The following is a 16,747-nucleotide window of genomic DNA, read 5'->3' as shown; positions in this document are numbered from 1 at the left end:
CTTTATTTTATTCATTGTCCTTTTAAGGCATTCATTTGAATTTTTCTGTTTTTTTTTTTTAAACTGAGGCAAATATTTTATTTACCTGAAAATTATTATCTTATGAAAACATTATTTAATTGTAATGTATTAGTTGTATATGAGTGCACCGATTGTTTGTTTTTAACTGAATAATAAAATGTTTAATTCACCTGATGGATCTATTTTTAGCCTAAATTACACAGATAAACAATTTTAATTTTATTGCAATAGTAATAATTTAACACATGCATTTATTCATTTTTTAAGAGTTTATTATTAACTGTTTATTAAAATGTACATTTAAATTGAGAGGGCTATTTGTATTAGTAAATGTTATTAAAAGAGAGAGAGAGAGAGAGAGAGAGAGAGAGAGAGAGAGAGAGAGAGAGAGAGAGAGATTTATGTGTTGTATTTTTATGTATTTATTTTTATTTAGTTTTTAGGAGGGGTTTTTCAGTGTTGTTTTGCCCCAAACACATCCTACTGTATTTACATAATAACAAAAACACAAGGGGCATTATTATAATAATAATAATAATAATAATAATAATAATAATTATTATTATTATTATTATTATTATTATTAGTGGTAGTAGTAGTAGTAGTAGTAGTAGTAGCAGTAGTAGTAATAGTAGTAGTAATAGTAGTAGTAGTAGTAGTAGTAGTAGCAGTAGTAGTAGTAGCAGTAGTAGTAGTAGTAGTAGTAGTAGTAGTAGTAATAGTAGTAGTAGTAGTAGTAGTAGCAGTAGTAGTAATAGTAGTAGTAGCAGTAATAGTAGTAGTAGTAGTAGTAGTAGTAGTAGCAGTAGTAGTAGTAGCAGTAGTAGTAGTAGTAGTAGTAGTAGTAGTAGTAGTAGTAGTGTTGTTATTGTGGTTATTATTTATGATGATGTTATTGTTGTTGTTATTGATGTTATTGTTATTTTACTGTTTTTATTGTCATTATTATTGATGTTGCCATTGATGTTGTTATTGTTCTTGTTGTTGTTCTTTTATTGTTTTTATTGTTGATGTTGTTGTTGTTGTTGTTACTGTTTTATTGTCGTTATTATTGATGTTGTTGTTGTTCTTGTTTTTATTGTTGTTGTTGTTCTTGATTTTATTGTTTTTATTGCTGATGTTGTTCTTGATTTTATTATTTTTATTGTTGATGTTGTTGTTGTTATTACTGTTTTTATTGTTGATGTTGTTCTTGATTTTATTGTTTTTATTATTGTTGTTGTTGTTATTATTACCTTTTTTATTGTCGTTATTATTGATGTTGCCATTGATGTTTTTGTTGTTCTTGATTTTATTGTTACTGTTTTTATTGTTGTTATCACTGATGTTGTTATTATGGTTGGCATTGTTGTTATTGGTGTTGCTGTTGAAGTTGCTGTTGAGGGTATTTAGGCTGCTACTCTTTTCATTGAATCCTGTATTAGACGCACAGCGCTGGTGTTCATTCCCCTGTGTGCAGTGCACCTCTTCACCTGCACAGGGAGCAGAGCTTCACCTGAAACGGAGCCACTAGAGGGACGGAGCTGCAACTCAGTGTAGTCGGGCTCCACAGAAAAGGAGCGTGGTGCGTGCGTGCGTGTGTGACTGATCGGTTCGTGTGTGTGTGTGTGAACAGCGTGCGCGCGCGTGTGTGTGTGCGTGTGTGTGTGTGTGTTTGTGTGTTCGTGTATCTCTCTCTCACTCGGATGTTTAGCATGCAGCAGTTTGCGGTGTAACATTTCCACTGTGGATGGAGCAGAAGCAGGAGATGAAACAGGAGCAGGAGATGAAGTTCACCCGGAGTCACACTTCAACCCGTAAAGTGTTTTCTTGCTCCCACTGGAAGAGCAGCATGTCGGTGTTGGTTGCTGCACTGATGTTGTGTGTGTGTTTTCCGCACATCGCCTCATCCACACAGCTGGAGCCTGACATGTAAGTAATTTAACTTTTACAAGTCAGGAATTTAAAAGTGTATTCTGTGTGTATGCATAATAAAATCAGGTATCTGTTTAATCACACCTCCTCGTCTATTTACTCGGTTAAAAAGGAAAATTAATGCGAAAATCACTTTTCTCATGTATTTATTTTCTAATAAATGTATGAATTGCACTTACTGAATAATAATACACGATCAGTAATACAGTGAAGTCTCATATTGTGCATCATCATCATGATCATCAGTTAAATTGAGCAACTGTCCACTAGATGTCGCGTCGTGTTATAATTATTCTCATTAATTAATGCTGAATAAATACTTAGTACTGAATTGTCTTGATTTAACTTCGTAGTTAGCCGACTTACAATTAACAATACATTAACATGTACTTGGCTGTGGTTCAAATTTGATTAGTGATATAATATTTTAGTCATATCACCCATATCATAGTTCCTTCGATTATTCCTTCAACTACTTATACTACTGCTACAGTATAGAGGAACTGCCTAATTCATTCATTTAAAAAAAAATGTCAGTAAGGATATTAAACAGAAGGTTAAAATCTGTATCCTGTGTTTATATATTTCTGTAAAGCTTTTTTGAGACAATGACCGTTGAAAAAAGCGCTATACAAATAAAATTGAATTGAAGTTAAGGGGAACACCCATCAGTACTTCCACTGCTGCTAATATTGACACTAATACAGCTGCAGAACGGGGTAATGATATGAGAGGATGGATTTTGGATATACAATACACACGGGCATGACTAGAATTTGATTTTTGAGTGCGATTGCTACAAGATTTTCGAACATATATGAAGTTTTCATCAGTTGTTTGAATGCTATTCTTTGTGTATTTGTGTAAGCTTAGACATCATAGCGATGGGAATTCCAGGTCAAAGTGTAAATCCCTAATGTACGTACACACTGTGAGTGAGAGCTTTAACCGGGTCACGGTCACTGTGGATCCGAGAACACTGGGCGTGTGACGGGAATCCACCCTGGATGGAACGCTGGATAATTTACAAAGAGTTGGTGCAGCAGCTCTTTAATATTGTAGTCCCTCCAGCTCTCTCACCTCCTCATCTGTACGCTCTCTCTCTCTCTCTCTCTCTCTCTCTCTCTCTCTCTCTCTCTCTCTCTCTCAGGCCGAATGTGTGCGAGGAGCAGGAGGTACAGATGATGGGTGTTGCACAGCCGTGTGTTCAGGCCTTCACACGCATGGTGAAGGTGTGGAAACAGGGCTGTTCTCCCCAACGATGGTGCATGGGCTATGAAAGGAGGTGAGCAACACACACACACACACACACACGCACTTAAATATTTGGCCTAGGTTTGGCTGCTATCTGGAGATGGAAGCATTATTTGCTTGTCTTTCTCTCTGTCTGTCTGTGTCACTCACACATCCACATAGAGTTGTGTACAAGTTGAGTACTCTACATAAACATTCCTGCACTGTTTGTCTCTCTCAGGACAGCCTACTTTACAGCCTACAGGCAGGTGTACAGCATGGAGCTGCAGACCGTTTATAAATGTTGTCCAGGGTGGACACAGAGAGGAGACGAGAGAGGATGCTTACACAGTGAGTAATCCGTTCGAGAACGTACGTGATCAGGTAAGTTGAATGAAGTATAACTTCATTATGTACATGTATAAAGGCTCATTTAGGTGTGTGTGTGTAGGACTGTGTTCTGCGGATACCTGCTTTAACGGAGGCAGGTGTGCACACACAGGGGATGAAGTGTGCGAGTGTCCAGGTGGTTTCCAGGGAACACGTTGTCAGTATGGTGAGTTAGGAGACCCATTTCTGCTCGTCTGGATTGATCCTGTTTCACCGTCTGCAGGCTCGGCGTAATACTTTCTCAACTCAAAGGATAATGCTGGGTTTGCTCAAGGGCTGCACAAACATACAGAACCTGTAGATGAGTGCTGTCTTACAGAATTTTTCCTTTCAGAAACTCAAGATGAGTTCTATGTGCTGTAAGCAAACACTCAGTGATGGTCTAATGTGACGTGTAACTTCATTACTCACTTCTGCTATCATCTATCAAGCCCTCAATCCTGAGTAGTTTCCCAGTCCCTGCTGATGAAAAGCATCCCCACAACATGATGCTCCCACCACCATGCTTCACTTCAACTCCAATACAAAGGGAAAAGCGTGTAACGGGGAGCAGGTTTTGGATTTCCCTAGACATCCGTATGCTCCATTTTATTCAAACTCAGTGTCAAAATGTTTGCTCAGAGTCTCCAGCTCCTTCAGAGTTAACCCTGGTCACTTACCTGCTTCTCTGACTCATGTCATCCTGACTTATGGTGGACAGCCTCCGCTAGGAATGTCCTATCCTTTCCAATTTTAAAATAATGAATTTAATAGTGCTGAGTGAGATATTTGGGATATTTTTTTTTCAAATAACCAATCCCTGATACACATACTTTACTGTTATATATGAATTATATTTATATATTCATTATTATATATTATATATATTCCCTAACTTCTACTAGGAGCTGTAATTGATTATGTGTAGTTCAAAAATTCTGTCTCTTTTCATTTTTACGTAATATAGATTACACAGTTTGTTTCTGCCTGGTGAGGCAATGATGATGGAAATGTGTTCAGTTTAAACGTTAATGCTCTGAAAGCTGATGGTTAAAAATTGGTGCAACTGGCCATTCGTGTTGTCGGAGATGTTAAAGGAAAATTGTCAAAGGTGTTAATAAGACGTTACTAACATAACAAATAATATGCCTTCCGATTTAAGACATTAACTTGTGTATTTTCTGGTGTGTGTGTGTGTGTGTGTGTGTGTGTGTACACTGGTGTGGGACACATGTGTGAATTTAGTAGGAATTTGTCACTGTCCGTTTGTGTGTTTGTTTTAGTGTCGTTTGAGTTTACTAGCAGCCGGTCATTCACTTTCACCATAGGGGTTTTACACGACAAAGTAGTAGTGGTGTGTGTGTGTGTGTGTGTGTGTGTGTGTGTGTGTGTGTGTTTGAGATTGCCCAAGGCCAAGAGGACATAGCTTTGCTTTATAGCCTCTTTCAAGTATTTCTGACAAGTGCTGTTTCTTTGTAGTCGCTTTAAAGCCAGTTGATCTTGCTTGTATTTCTGATGATCATAGCAGGACTATTCTGGATCTGTCTCTCTCTGTCTCTCTCTTTGTCTCTCCCTCTCTGTCTCTCTTTATCTCCCTCTTTGCCTCTCTGTCTCTCTCTCTTTGTCTCTCTGGCTCTCTCTTTGTCTCTCTCTCTCTGTCTCTTTCTGTCTCTCTCTCTTGGTCTCTTTGTCTCTCTCTCTCTGTCTCTCCCTCTCTCTCTCTATCTCTCTTTATCTCTCTCTTTGCCTCTCTGTTTCTCTCTCTTTCTCTCTCTCTTTGTCTCTCTGGAACTCTCTGTCTCTCTCTCTCTCGCTCTCTCTCTCTCTGTCTCTCTCTGTCTCCCTGTCTCTGTCTCTTTCTCTGTCTCTTTCCCTGTCTCTCTCTCTCTCTCTCTCTATCTCTCTCTGTAGAAGAAAGAAAGGTCTGTTAACTTTTTGATCTGTTTTTATTGGTCCGAATGTTAATGTGATGTAAGAAGTAATGTTTCCATAATGGTAGTTTAAGCAGCAGACATTTGTGGAACATTGCAGGAACCTAACCTTCTTAAAACACCTTCTGTGGAACACGTCCTGAACCTTCAACATGAGGTGTTTTATCAGCATGGGCTAACATGTAATATGATCATTTCAGAATTGTAAAACCACAGGCTGTAAGTGAGGCAGCTAGCTGATTGTGAAAACAGCTAAACAGTGCAGTTGGTAAAAGGACTCTTACTTTTTTGGGCTGCTAAAACTATTAAGGCCAGATGACTCGGGGGAGAACAGCGTGGGGCTGTGGACAGGAGGCAGAATGTTTTCTCACTGCTTTCTGTCTGTAGATGTTCTTTTGAGTAAACACTGCTGATTAACTCTGACCCGATGACCGAGTCTGTGCATTCAGCTGCTGCACATTCGGCAGGTGTGGATTAGATTTGTGTACTTTGACAAATATCATTAAACATCACCTTTCAATACCAGATTTATGCCTGGTATGATTTATGCCTGGTTGTATTGCTTTTGAAGTATAATTGATTAAAGTATGGAAGTAGTGAGCAGGTCACAGTGAGTAAATTTCATAATAACAATGAGATCTTTGAAGACTTATTCCAGTATGAGTCCAAAGTTAAATGCATCAAATACACAGTTCAGTCTCAGTCACCATAACATGTCTCGTGAATAATTAATGAATTGGGCAACTTATGTCATGGTGTTGGCTTCGTGAGCAACTGATGATGTCATGGTACTGACGTCTTCAACAGTTGATCTCATAGTGTTGCCTTACTGAATGAATGAATGATCTTTATTGCGCAATTGATGACGTAGTGGCATTGAACAGTCGATGACGTAGTTGCATTGAATAACCGATGACATAGTGGCATTGAACAGTTGATGACGTAATGGAATTGAACAGTTGATGACGTAGTGGCATTGAACAGTTGATGACGTAATGGCATTGAACAGTTGATGACGTAATGGCATTGAACAGTCGATGACGTAATGGCATTGAACAGTCGATGACGTAGTGGCATTGAACAGTTGATGACGTAATGGCATTGAACAGTCGATGACGTAGTGGCATTGAACAGTCGATGACGTAGTGGCATTGAACAGTCGATGACGTAGTGGCATTGAACAGTCGATGACGTAGTGGCATTGAACAGTCGATGACGTAATGGAATTGAACAGTTGATGACGTAATGGAATTGAACTGTTGATGACGTAATGGAATTGAACAGTTGATGACGTAGTGGAATTGAACAGTTGATGACGTAATGGAATTGAACAGTTGTTGACTTAGTGGCATTGAATAGTTGATGACTTAGTGGCATTGAATAGTTGATGACATAGTGGCATTGAACAGTTCATGACATAATGGAATTGAACAGTTGATGACGTAGTGCCATTGAACAGCTGTTTGCATAATGGAATTGAACAGTCGACGTAGTGGCATTGAACAGTCTATGACGTAATAGAATTGAACAGTTGATGACGTAGTGGCATTGAATAGTTGATGACATAGTAGCATTGAACAGTTGATGACGTAATGGAATTGAACAGTTGGGGACGTAGTGGAACTGAACAGTTGATGACGTAGTGGAACTGAACAGTTAACGTAGTGGCATTGGACAGTCGATGACGTAATGGAATTGAATAGTTGATGACTAGTGTCATTGAACCGTTGATGACGTAATGGAATTGAATAGTTGATGACGTAGTGTCATTGAACCATTGATGACGTAATGGAATTGAACAGTTGAAGACATAATGGAATTGAACAGTCGATGATGTAGTGGCATTGAACAGTCGATGACGTAATGGAATTGAACAGTTGATAACGTAGTGGAACTGAACATTTGACGTAGTGGCATTGAACAGTCGTTGACGTAGTGGCATTGAACAGTCAATGACGTAGTGGCATTGAACAGTCGATGACGTAGTGGCATTGAACAGTCGATGACGTAATAGAATTGAACAGTTGATGACTTAGTGGCATTGAATAGTTGATGACTTAGTGGCATTGAACAGTTGATGACGTAATGGAATTGAACAGTTGATGACGTAGTGGAACTGAACAGTTGGTAACATAGTGGAACTGAACAGTTGACGTAGTGGCATTGAACAGTCGATGACGTAGTGGCATTGAACAGTTCTTGGCGTAATGGAATTGAACAGTTGACGTAGTGGCATTGAACAGTCGATGACGTAGTGGCATTGAACAGTTCTTGGCGTAATGGAATTGAACAGTTGACGTAGTGGCATTGAACAGTCGATGACATAGTGGCATTGAACAGTCGATGACGTAGTGGCATTGAACAGTCGATGACGTAGTGGCATTGAACAGTTCTTGGCGTAATGGAATTGAACAGTTGACGTAGTGGCATTGAACAGTCGATGACGTAGTGGCATTGAACAGTTCTTGGCGTAATGGAATTGAACAGTTGACGTAGTGGCATTGAACAGTCGATGACGTAGTGGCATTGAACAGTCGATGACGTAATGGAATTGAACAGTTGACGACATAATGAGAAATAAAGAATGGGGAAGACATGGATAGACAGATACAGTGTTGGAGAAAGAACAGATGTATGATGTTGATTCATGAGCTTAATATTCTTCTGTGTGAAATGTGTTTGGGGCCACACTGGTACACACACACACACATACACATGTACACCCTCCAGTTTCCATTCTAGGATGTCTGTTCTGTGTTAATGCCCCTGTTTTGGCCCCCTATGCTGTCTGAAGCTCATTACAACATGGCCCCGAGACACTGGAAACCATTTTTCACGCTGTCACTGAGTTCTAGCATCTAACATCTGCATTTCCCTCTCTCTCCCTCTCTCATAGATACACACAGACACACTTGTAAGCAATACATACTCTTACTTGTATACCGCTGCTCTGATTACACATACATGCACCATGCAGAGTGATTTCTATTCTCAGGAATCATAACCAGACCCTTGAAAGACCTCCACCTCTGTCTCTATATGATGCCAGGTGATTATATTCCTTAAGATGTCACCAATATTTTAATTCCATCCATGAGATCCATGAGATGTGCACGCCAAGTGGCGTTAACGTCTTTGACCGCAGCTGACGCATCGTGTTATAGTTTCCGTCTTAAAGGTTGTCAAAGTGAAGACATAGCTATGACAAACAAGTATGATTTGTAAAGAATAAAATAAACAAACAAACAAACAAACAAAAAAAAAACATGGGGGTGTGGTGTTAGTTCCACAGTGATTTTGCAAGGATTACATTCTATTTTTTTCCTCAATAATCAAAGAGCAAACTGTTGTACCTATTCTTTTACAGTTTTGTTGAACATTGTACAACGTCCGTGAAAGAATTTAGTTTCCGTTATCACTTACGTTATAGCAGCTATAAACAGTCGTTCCCTCATTAGCCTGTTTTTTTCTCTCTCTTAAGTTAATAAGAACACAACAAACAAACAAACAGACAAACAAATAAACAAACAAAAGGCGTGGCTTATCCTGTTACCCAACCAGAAGGCAGAAAGTACAAAATCTTCCCATTATGGAAAACGTACTGTTACAAAGTGCTGACAGTGGAGACTCCTTCGATAAATATCCCTGGTAATGAACAGTTGCTATAGAAACATATATTTTTTTAAATGGTGTCCATAATTAACAAGGGAGTACATTTCAGCTAATAATCTTCTTGGATTCATATTTGGAGGATTAAGAGACTGAAAAACTGTGTGTGTGTGTGTGTGTGTGTGTGTGTGTGTGTGTACAGGTGAAGGGAGGAGAGTTAGCCTTTCTATCACTGACTTATTTGAAGGCAAATGTACAGGTGTACAACTACAGAACATTTTCCAATGTACTGAGCTGTGTATTATTGCATTCAGAGCAGTATTAATTACTATTAATAATAAAAAATCTGTATTAATTCACTAATATCTCTAATATTAACCAGCCAAATGAATTCCAAACCACGGGTGCCATGTGTGTGTGCTTGTGTGTGTGTGCAAACCTTTGTAATAAAGAGTCAGGAAGTTTGAGTGTTTACATTCAGCTTAACACGGCTGGTCTGGTGCTACATCAGACACCTTGAACTGTTTATTTTAGGGCTTCACACCCCACCATCGTAATATATGGGTGTGTGTGTGTGTGTGTGTGTGTGTGTGTGTGTATAGGTCAAGACACACTTGAGAGATGAAGTGTAATATTACAGTATAATGAGAACGAAGAAATTTGTTCAGTGTTCCATACTGTATTTTCTGATTTGTGCCATTTTCTCTTAAACTGACTTGATCTTAGACAAGTTTAGAAAGTAATCTAACAAAATCTGTCTTCTTTCCTTTTTTTTTTTTTTTTTTTTTTTAAATCTGCACCACTGTGTTTGATTCACTTCATCAGGTTGCCTTGATTAACTGAGCTCGTTAGTGCACTCAGCTGGCGTGATGAGCATGTGTGATGAATCTGTCGGACCATGTGCTAACACTAGGAGAAGATTCTTTACATTCTTAATGCAGAAGTGCTAAACATGGAGAATGCCACACGTGTGTAAAAAAAAGAAAAAAAAGAAAGAAAAGCTGCCGAACTTGATTAACTGATAAACAGCCCTACCACTGTACTGTATGAAGTCTGCATACATTTTCCAGTGATCTCTGTCCGAGTCATTACGGCGAGTCTCCTGGGTCTAAGGGACAGCGGATATTCCTGAGATCTTCTGTGCACGGTCATGAATGAACTTTCCATCCGAGTTTGTGTATTGGGGAAAAGGGGATTCCAAATGTCAAGAAAACAACTAGAGAGAAACCGAAGGAGACGGAGTAATGTTTCCAAGAGAAAATGCTATTGATGACTTTAAATAAATATCTGCCTACATCCACAGAAAAGAAACCTGAGATTATCGTAGGAATTCGTTGGAAAAGCTGTAACCACTAAGTCCTCATGCTAACCGTATCTATTCCAAATATGTCATATGAGTTGTACAGGTTCATATATGAGGCGGTTTTGTCTGTGGTTTGTCCCATTTTGGTATTTAAATGAGCTGGGAATTCATTTCTTGTGTATCATTTTCACCCCTTTACAATATGTGGATTTACATGCAATGCATGCAAGTCTGTAGTGTGAATGTTTCCCACATGAAACTTATGTGAAGCCTTTGTCAGTGGAAGAGCTCCAGCATTTATATCAGCAGGTCAACAAATGTTAATCTATGTGACAAAGGTTATGACCATAAGCATACTTCCAAATTAGGCCCAAATTTTACCCGATGGTGGCACTAGAGCATTGGAAGCACTTGGCCCAAATTTGGTCAGAATGTTCGTTAGATCCAACCAGTGTGCCAAATTTCACAACTTTTTTCCCAGTCGGTTCTATGGGCTGCCATAGACACCACTAGCCAGAAGTAGAAGAAAAAGAAGAAGAGGAATAATAATAATAATAATAATAATAATAATAATAATAATAAAGTGCTTGGCCTCCTAATAATAAGAAAACATAAAATTCCAATAATGTACCTGCTCATCTTTGGTGTTTGGCCCCGTAATGATACAAATTATTCTTCATTTGAACTTGGGATTGATAAAATAGACTGATAAAATCTAAGACCTGTTATACTCAGATAGAACTCATTAGCCATTTCAAACATTTACACATACAGCCGCAGCATATACAGCAGCTCTTAAGAATGTGTTTTCTGAATTATTGTCAGTTCTGCAATAATCTCTAGATGTGACACAATTTCACTCTGGAATCAAATCAAGCAGGCTCTACTGCTTAGTGACCGTCCATCGTATTTTATATTGCAAGGATGCTAACTCTTCCTTTCCCTAAAGATGACTTGAAGTATCTTGGAGTCCAGATTGAGAGGCATGTTCAGGCTGTGCTACAGCCGAGTCTGTAAAACAAATCAGTGCTCGTTTCTGTTTCTGGCTCATCTTGGGTAACCCATAGCTCAGATTTATTTTGAAACCCAGAATCATAGCATGGATGGAGAAAGAGCAGACTCAGTTCAAAATAAAGGAACCATGGCCAGCACATTAGATCTTTTCCTATAAACATTGGCTAGTGTCACTTTTATACATCGGTTCTATAAATCAGAGCATCTGCGAGCAATGCAGCTCCTCAACCGCACTGTTGAATTGAGGTTGCTGTACTACGGCAAACACTTTCTTTCTTACAAGAGATATATGGTACAAGTGTAATTGTGAAATTGAAACCTTTTAAAGCTGGTGTCACACTACAACAAGTGTATGTCTTGTCTCCATCCGTGTGTGTGGTGTTCATGGCCAGGATATCAAGATGCAGCCAAGCTTGAAGAGGTGGCCAGTATAGAGGGGTAGAGGTAGCATCCCCTGTTATTAGCAGATGACGATGTTTTCTTGCCCCTATACGGCTGAAAGGATATCCATATGTGCCCATTCTAAATCCATGGACATTAACATGGAGTTGGTCCTTCCTTTGCTGTTATAACGCGCTCCACTTTCTCTTCTGGGAAGGCTGTCCACTAGATTTTGGAGCATGGCTGTGGGGATTTGTGTTCATTCAGCTACAAGAGCACTGATGAGTGAGATCAGGCACTGATGTTGGGGAGAAACTAATGTTTGTTCCAATTTATCACATAGATGTTCAGTGGGGTTGAGATCAGGGTTCAGGACACTCGAGATCTTCCACCTTCTTCAACCTTAACACACCATGTCATCATGGAGCTTTGTGCACTTCGTGTCATGCTGGAACAGGTTTGGACCTCTTAGTTCCACAGAAGGGATCTCGTAATGCTTCAGCGTACACATAAGACATTGTAGATAACTGTGTGTTTCCAACTTTGTGGCAATAGTTTGGGGAAGAACCACATGTTGGTGTGATACTTTTGGCCATATAGTGTACAGTATCTTGGGATTTTTAAAGAGAGTGTGATAATGACAGTGTTTGTCACTATACCAGTCAGGGGTGATGACGCAGGAACTCCAGTTATGCCCAAAGTATTGCTATATTGTGTTTAAACTTAACGCATTCCACAATTACGCGACTTGATGCTGTTCTGAATCCCACAACCTGCTGCATAACGCACACCGACTGAGGTAATCTAGCTGATGGACCTTTTTTACGCTTCATATAGTCTTTGTAATATTTTCCATATCACAGTGTACCGCTTCTTTGTCTTTCCATCCTTCCACCCATTGTGAGAGAGAATGATAGCCAGGTGTTGGCTTTGAATCCAGAATGGATGTTTTTTTCCACCCTGATCCATGTGAGTCTATCACTGGTGTATCCTTCTGGTGGTGGAGAGGAACCTGCATGGAATTAGCGTGAAGTCAAAATGAAGCCTCATTAAGCCTCATTCCGTATTCTTATTTAATATAAAGAAATGTGGTTTAAGATTTATGTATCTATGGTATGCATCTCTACATGTTCACACCTGATGGTGATGATGATGATGTGGAGCCTTAGCGATCAAGTGTGGGTGTGGCCTGAGATGCTGTCATGGCGACCCATCCTTGGTTTCTAATGCTCTGCAGACATGCAGCCAGAAACAGAATGCAAGAGAGTTGAAGCAGAGAAAAAGCCACAACTAAACACAAATCAGCTGCAACACATTAGAGAACTTTAGAAGGTTACCGATCAGGCGAGTAGCAGCATTTTGAACGCTTTGTGTAAGAGATACCATTTATGAAATGAGACCAGCAAGCACAGAGGTGAAGAAGTCAGGTCTTGAAATAACTAGAGCTTATACAGGAAGTTGAGCAGATCCTGTAATCAGATCTTCTGATGTTATGAAGAAATCTGGAGAGTCTCTTGATTGAGTTGATGATCACACCATGATTCTTAGCCGTGGACATGCGAGGGTGTTGATGGTGTGTCTCAGGTCCAGAGTGGAGAAGTGCTGCATTGGTAGCTATATCAGTTCAGTTTTGATGGGTCATAATTCAGATTAGAAGTCTTGATATCTGATGAGAGACATGGAGGGAAAATGAAGTATTTATGAAGTGATAGGATGAACCATGAGACTCGATCGCGGAGCTCAGTGATTTAGAACACAAGGAGAATGAGAGTGGACTGAGTACTGACCCCTGAGGGACTTCTGTGAAGTGATGAAGGCTGTGAAGTGATGAAATTGAACATCTACGCGCTACGTGCTTGGAAAGATCTCGTAAGTGTGAGGAGAACCCGATGCCCAACATAGATGTCATCACACACACACACACACACACACACACGATTTACCTTTGACTGATTTTACGTTTACGGGACTTCATCCTGAACTCAAAGGCTTATAATAACAGTAATCGACCAATGACCTGTTTGAATGCTTTAATGAGTGTGTGTGAGTGTGTGTGTGTGTGTGTGTGTGTGTGTGTGAGCACATGTTATTTGCCATCATTATTACAGAGCCTATACTGAAGGAAGTGACTTAATAAGATGCAAATAAACACGCAAGCTGGAAGCTATTTGAACACTGTGTACAGTATGTGTGAGTGTGTGTGTGTGTGTGTGTGCGTGCGCGCGTGCATATATGAGAGGTGGATGAAGGGTTCGAGAAGAAACAGATGTGGGAGCATCTAACAGCTAGCTCTGTTCTTCAGCAGGGGGTTTTCATTAAAAATACCTCTGACGCTTACCTGCAAAATCAGTGTTCGAGAGATTGGTAAAAGGCATCTGGGTCCTTTCAGACAACTCAATATAATATAACGCAACGCTGCAAAGTGAACTTTGACCCCTGGTTATCAAGTTTAAGAGACACGCTGAGTTTATGAAACTCTTGAACTGGGGCATTTTAGCGTGTTCTCTTGGTCAGTGCTTCCTTGTGTATTTCATTTTGTTTATCTTTAGTCATGGCTTTATGCCTCTTTCCCATACACACGGGATGTGAGTCCAATGACATGGCCAGGAATTCATTTCAGGGAAACAGCAGAAGACTGTTGAGCTCTTGGATGAACAGGTGACTGTTCTGTGTGTGTAATCTGGATTTAAAAATGCTATTCAGGTACGGTTCCGAATGTTCTCTGGAATACTATTCCAGATTTTAGGAACGTAGAAGGAAAACGTTCCATGGGCTAAGCTCTGAATGATCCCAAGTTGGCCGACATCGGATGAGTGCAGTGCTTGGGATGGGACTAAAATATTTCCTTGAGCTAAACCATTTAAACATCATAAGCAGGACATTGTAGTCAAAATGAAACTTAAAAGCCAGCCAATGGCAAGTTCTTTCCACGGAGAAGAGGTAAAAACTGCCAAATGGTACCAATGGTACCTGCTCTACGATAACGGGCACGTATTGTATGTCCAAGCCGGGCAAGTTCGACACGTACCCCTCCTTGACTTTGAAGCAAATACATCGACATACGGAATTAAATCACGACCATTTCATGGGCACTTTAATGAGCTACCTGCGTTAAAAGAATGAGAATCGTGGCATTATTTTCAGATAATTCAAGTGCTTTAAGGGCTTGTGCGATAATTAAGAGTTCTTAGCTCTTAAAATATAGATCTACTACTTAGAATCCTTTCTTATAGGAAAACACCTAGTCGTAGGGTTCTACATAGAACTTTTAAGGGTTCTCGGAGAGAGAAAGACAACCAAAGATCCCATAAGGGTTGTATAATATTCTTAAGGTTGTGTGTTTAAATCTAAGGACACTTTTGGGCCCTTGAGCAAAATTCTTAACCCTCATTGTCTTTGTTATGTTTAGACTGGTTGCTGCATCTCTTACTCCCTTCGGTTGCTGCCAAAAATATCTAAATTTCCAAATAGTTTCATTGTGATTTATATGAATCTAATGCCCTACTGTACAATGTTGATCTCTTTCTAAGTCACTCTCTCTCTCTGTGTCTCTGCAGATGTGAACGAGTGTGAGAACTCAAACGGAGGATGTGAGGGAACATGCTGCAACACCATCGGCAGTTTCTACTGTAAATGCCCTGAGGGCAGCACACTCGGACTGGACGGCAGAACTTGCCAGGGTAACACACACATGCTAACCGCGTTGTAATTATTAACAGAATACGTCACCTAACGATCAGACGAAGTTAGTTCGGGGCTAGCTTTAAGCACATCGTCACCAAGAACATGGAACGGTTTGCATTAAGCTATCTAATGCAAATCCATCAAATCCAATCTTCTGGAACCTAAACGATCTACAGGGTCCTATAGGATTTATGGACAGGAAGTGTGTGTCAAGAATGTCAGCTTTGGACATAGGTCATCTTTGCATTCAGCTAGTGTTTAGTTACATAATTCGCTTAGAAAAGAACATTTCCAAAAATAAGCACACCTTAGCAGTATTACAAAATGAGTTATGAGGCCATTTCTGTTTTCTTTCATTTCCGTGTCACGTTTTGTCATTAACGATTCACAGAAAGCAGATCAAAAGCAATTGAACGTTTGCTAACTTGCTAGTAGAGTCGATTAGCCTGACAAGCAGGCAATCAATTTTGCTGTAACACACTTAATAATCCTTTTGCTAAATACACAAGTAGTTTCAGTTGTATAAGTTATTGGCTTTGAACCAATCACATCTGATATACAGATTATTATAGGTTGACATGACCACATGCAGAACCTGCATACTACGCTAGCTAGCTAACTTGGTTAATCGTAGTGATGAACACAATCATGGGTTGTTGTGGTGTATTGTGTGTAGTGCTAAATAGATAAATCACTGAGAATATAGATTCTGAAATTTCCCTAATGCTGATATGAGTTAACTAGCTAGCTAGTTATTAAAGATAGAAGGAAGACAAAAGGATGTTTTCATATAGAGACATGTATTAGTGCACTTAACTAGCTGACTAGCTTGCCAAATGTTATTACATCATGTTAGCTACCACTTTTTAGCCTGGGCAGCAAAACATTTGGCTGAGCATCACACTGGAGCTTTTACTTGTCTGGCATGCTAGCTAATTTATGATTTCCACCTCTGACACATGAACCACATAAACGCGTGCTAGCATTGTTTTAGAAGTGGGAATTTGCTGACTGCACTTCCCACACGGTGTTGTTGTGTTCTGAGTGAGCTGCAGGTCTCAAACAGTTAAAGTGCAGAATGAATACCGTATGTGTTTGAGGAAATACAGTACTGGTGGTGTGTGCTTGCTGAAATGAAACAGTGACAGAGAGAAGATGAGAGGAAAAAGATTAAAGCAGCGAGAGCGAGAGAAAGAGCAGAGAATATCTTCATAAAAAGTGTAGCGCTCTTGAGGGATGTGGTATGTTTTATTTATTTATTTATTTATTTTTACGGTGTTATTACCCC

General features: G+C 39.6%; 1 protein-coding gene across 4 annotated transcripts in view; it reads left to right on the top strand.

Annotated features, from left to right (window-relative positions):
- Window positions 1-1,526: 1,526 nt before the first annotated feature.
- Window positions 1,527-16,747, top strand: part of megf6 (multiple EGF like domains 6) — a 47,491-nt gene continuing 32,270 nt past the window's right edge. The window contains exons 1-5 of one of the 4 annotated variants that reach the window (XM_017491736.3): window positions 1,527-1,932; window positions 3,086-3,220; window positions 3,410-3,519; window positions 3,620-3,724; window positions 15,333-15,455. In XM_017491736.3, the coding sequence (XP_017347225.1) occupies window positions 1,751-1,932; window positions 3,086-3,220; window positions 3,410-3,519; window positions 3,620-3,724; window positions 15,333-15,455 (655 nt within the window). In that variant the 5' untranslated portion in view covers window positions 1,527-1,750. Of the gene's footprint in view, window positions 1,933-3,085; window positions 3,221-3,409; window positions 3,520-3,619; window positions 3,725-15,332; window positions 15,456-16,544; window positions 16,701-16,747 lie in introns of those variants that run through there. The other 3 variants (XM_053687405.1, XM_017491735.3, XM_017491737.3) reach the window with 3 other exon arrangements.

The sequence above is a fragment of the Ictalurus punctatus genome, chromosome 17 (genome assembly GCF_001660625.3).
Source record: "Ictalurus punctatus breed USDA103 chromosome 17, Coco_2.0, whole genome shotgun sequence".
Classification (NCBI taxonomy): Eukaryota; Metazoa; Chordata; class Actinopteri; order Siluriformes; family Ictaluridae; genus Ictalurus; species Ictalurus punctatus.
This window is presented reverse-complemented; position numbering and strand designations above follow the sequence as displayed.